Below are 1,431 nucleotides of genomic sequence, written 5' to 3'. Positions count from 1 at the left end.
AGAACGTCCGACAGAGGTCATTCAACGTCTGACATAGGTCACCCAACGTCCCAGAGGTCAGAGAAGACGGAGAGTGTCAGCCAGGAGCCACAAGTAGGAAAATGTCTGAGAAGGTTCTAGTAGAACCGGGTTGATGAAAACTGCTTTTCAATTTTTTCCCCATTCTGACATTAAAACTTGTAATTGTGAGATTAAATTATTTTTTTTAATCCTAGTGGAATAAAAATAATCCTCTTCCATATCGATCGGCTCAATCGTTCAGACGGTGACAGTTCCTTTAAATCTGCAGGTTCTGAATGGGGCCACTAGATGGTGCTAGTGAGAACATGTCCTGCTCCCAGACTAACTGGAGTTATCAGACTCTTCCTCCTCTTTCTCCTCTTCCTCTGTTTAAACTGAAGGACAAAGATAATCTGCAGCTCAGACTGGCCGCAGGAGGACAAATGGGAATAAAAACTCCCTGCTCCTCGCCTCACAGGTCTGACAGGAAGACGTTCCAGCTACCTGCTCAGCTTTAGCCAGCAGGTGGCGCTCTAGCCTGCAGCATCGCCCCTCTGTGTCTGTGTGTTGAAAGGAGAAGTGAAGCCGTCTCACCCTGACCGCTCTGCGAATCGACCCGATGAAGAACTTCTGGGTCGGTTTCTCCTCGCTCTGCTCCTCCGGTTCTCCGTTCTTCTTCTCCTCTTCCTGTCCGTTCCGCTGCGCCTCCTCAGGTGGGCTGAAGGGACAGGTGAGCTCCACGTCTCCCTCGTCCAGGGCGATCTTCTCCCCTTTGAAGTTGGGCTTTTCATAGAGAACCCACCTGCAGGAGAGCAGCCAGCTGTGAGAACCTGCTGCATGTCTGAGGTCAAAGGTTATCGTGTCAGTTGTCACTCCAGGATCAACCAGGGATCAGCTGTGAAGAGTAAAAATGAAGCGTGACAGGACCCAACATTCCTCCACCTGCTGGCTGAGTGACATGGAGACGCTCCACACCCACGGTTCAGCAGAAACGAGGCGTGGCGCGTCCTCCATGTTTACACGCCACAAAGCAGGTGAATCAGGAGCCAAACGAGGCGGAATGAGGAAGACGAGCAGCTTTATGCATTTAATTATAGCATTTAATTATATCATCTTTATGGCCATCAACCGGATCTTCCAGATAAACTGTCTGGGTCACCAGCCGCCACCCCGACCTGGATATGACAGAATATTACAGATTAAAGATTCAGAACCAAGAGATGTTCAAGTAAAATCTGAGAAATAATCGAATCGCCTCAGTTTCATCCCCCAGAGCCAACGCAGAGCCGTTTCATTCATTCATCCATCCATCCATCCATCCATCCACCCATCCATCCATCCATCCATCCATCCATCATCCATCCATCCATCATCCATCCATCCATCCATCCACACATCCACCCATCCATCCATCCATCATCCATCCATCCA

At 49.4% G+C, this 1,431-nt stretch overlaps 1 protein-coding gene across 1 annotated transcript in view; it reads right to left on the bottom strand.

Moving 5' to 3' along the window:
- The window catches only part of LOC103473101 (absent in melanoma 1-like protein), a gene marked incomplete at its 5' end in the record, with an annotated part of 9,719 nt that extends 8,834 nt beyond the window's left edge, over positions 1-885 (bottom strand). Inside the window, one exon of the mRNA XM_008423058.2 lies at positions 595-885. Within this exon, the coding sequence (XP_008421280.2) occupies positions 595-885 (291 nt within the window). The remainder of the gene's footprint in view (positions 1-594) is intronic.
- Between the last annotated feature and the right edge of the window lie 546 nt (positions 886-1,431).

This window comes from Poecilia reticulata, linkage group LG11 (genome assembly GCF_000633615.1).
Source record: "Poecilia reticulata strain Guanapo linkage group LG11, Guppy_female_1.0+MT, whole genome shotgun sequence".
NCBI classification, from domain to species: Eukaryota; Metazoa; Chordata; class Actinopteri; order Cyprinodontiformes; family Poeciliidae; genus Poecilia; species Poecilia reticulata.
The sequence above is the reverse complement of the archived record's forward strand: the minus strand, read 5'-3'. Positions and strand labels throughout refer to the sequence as shown.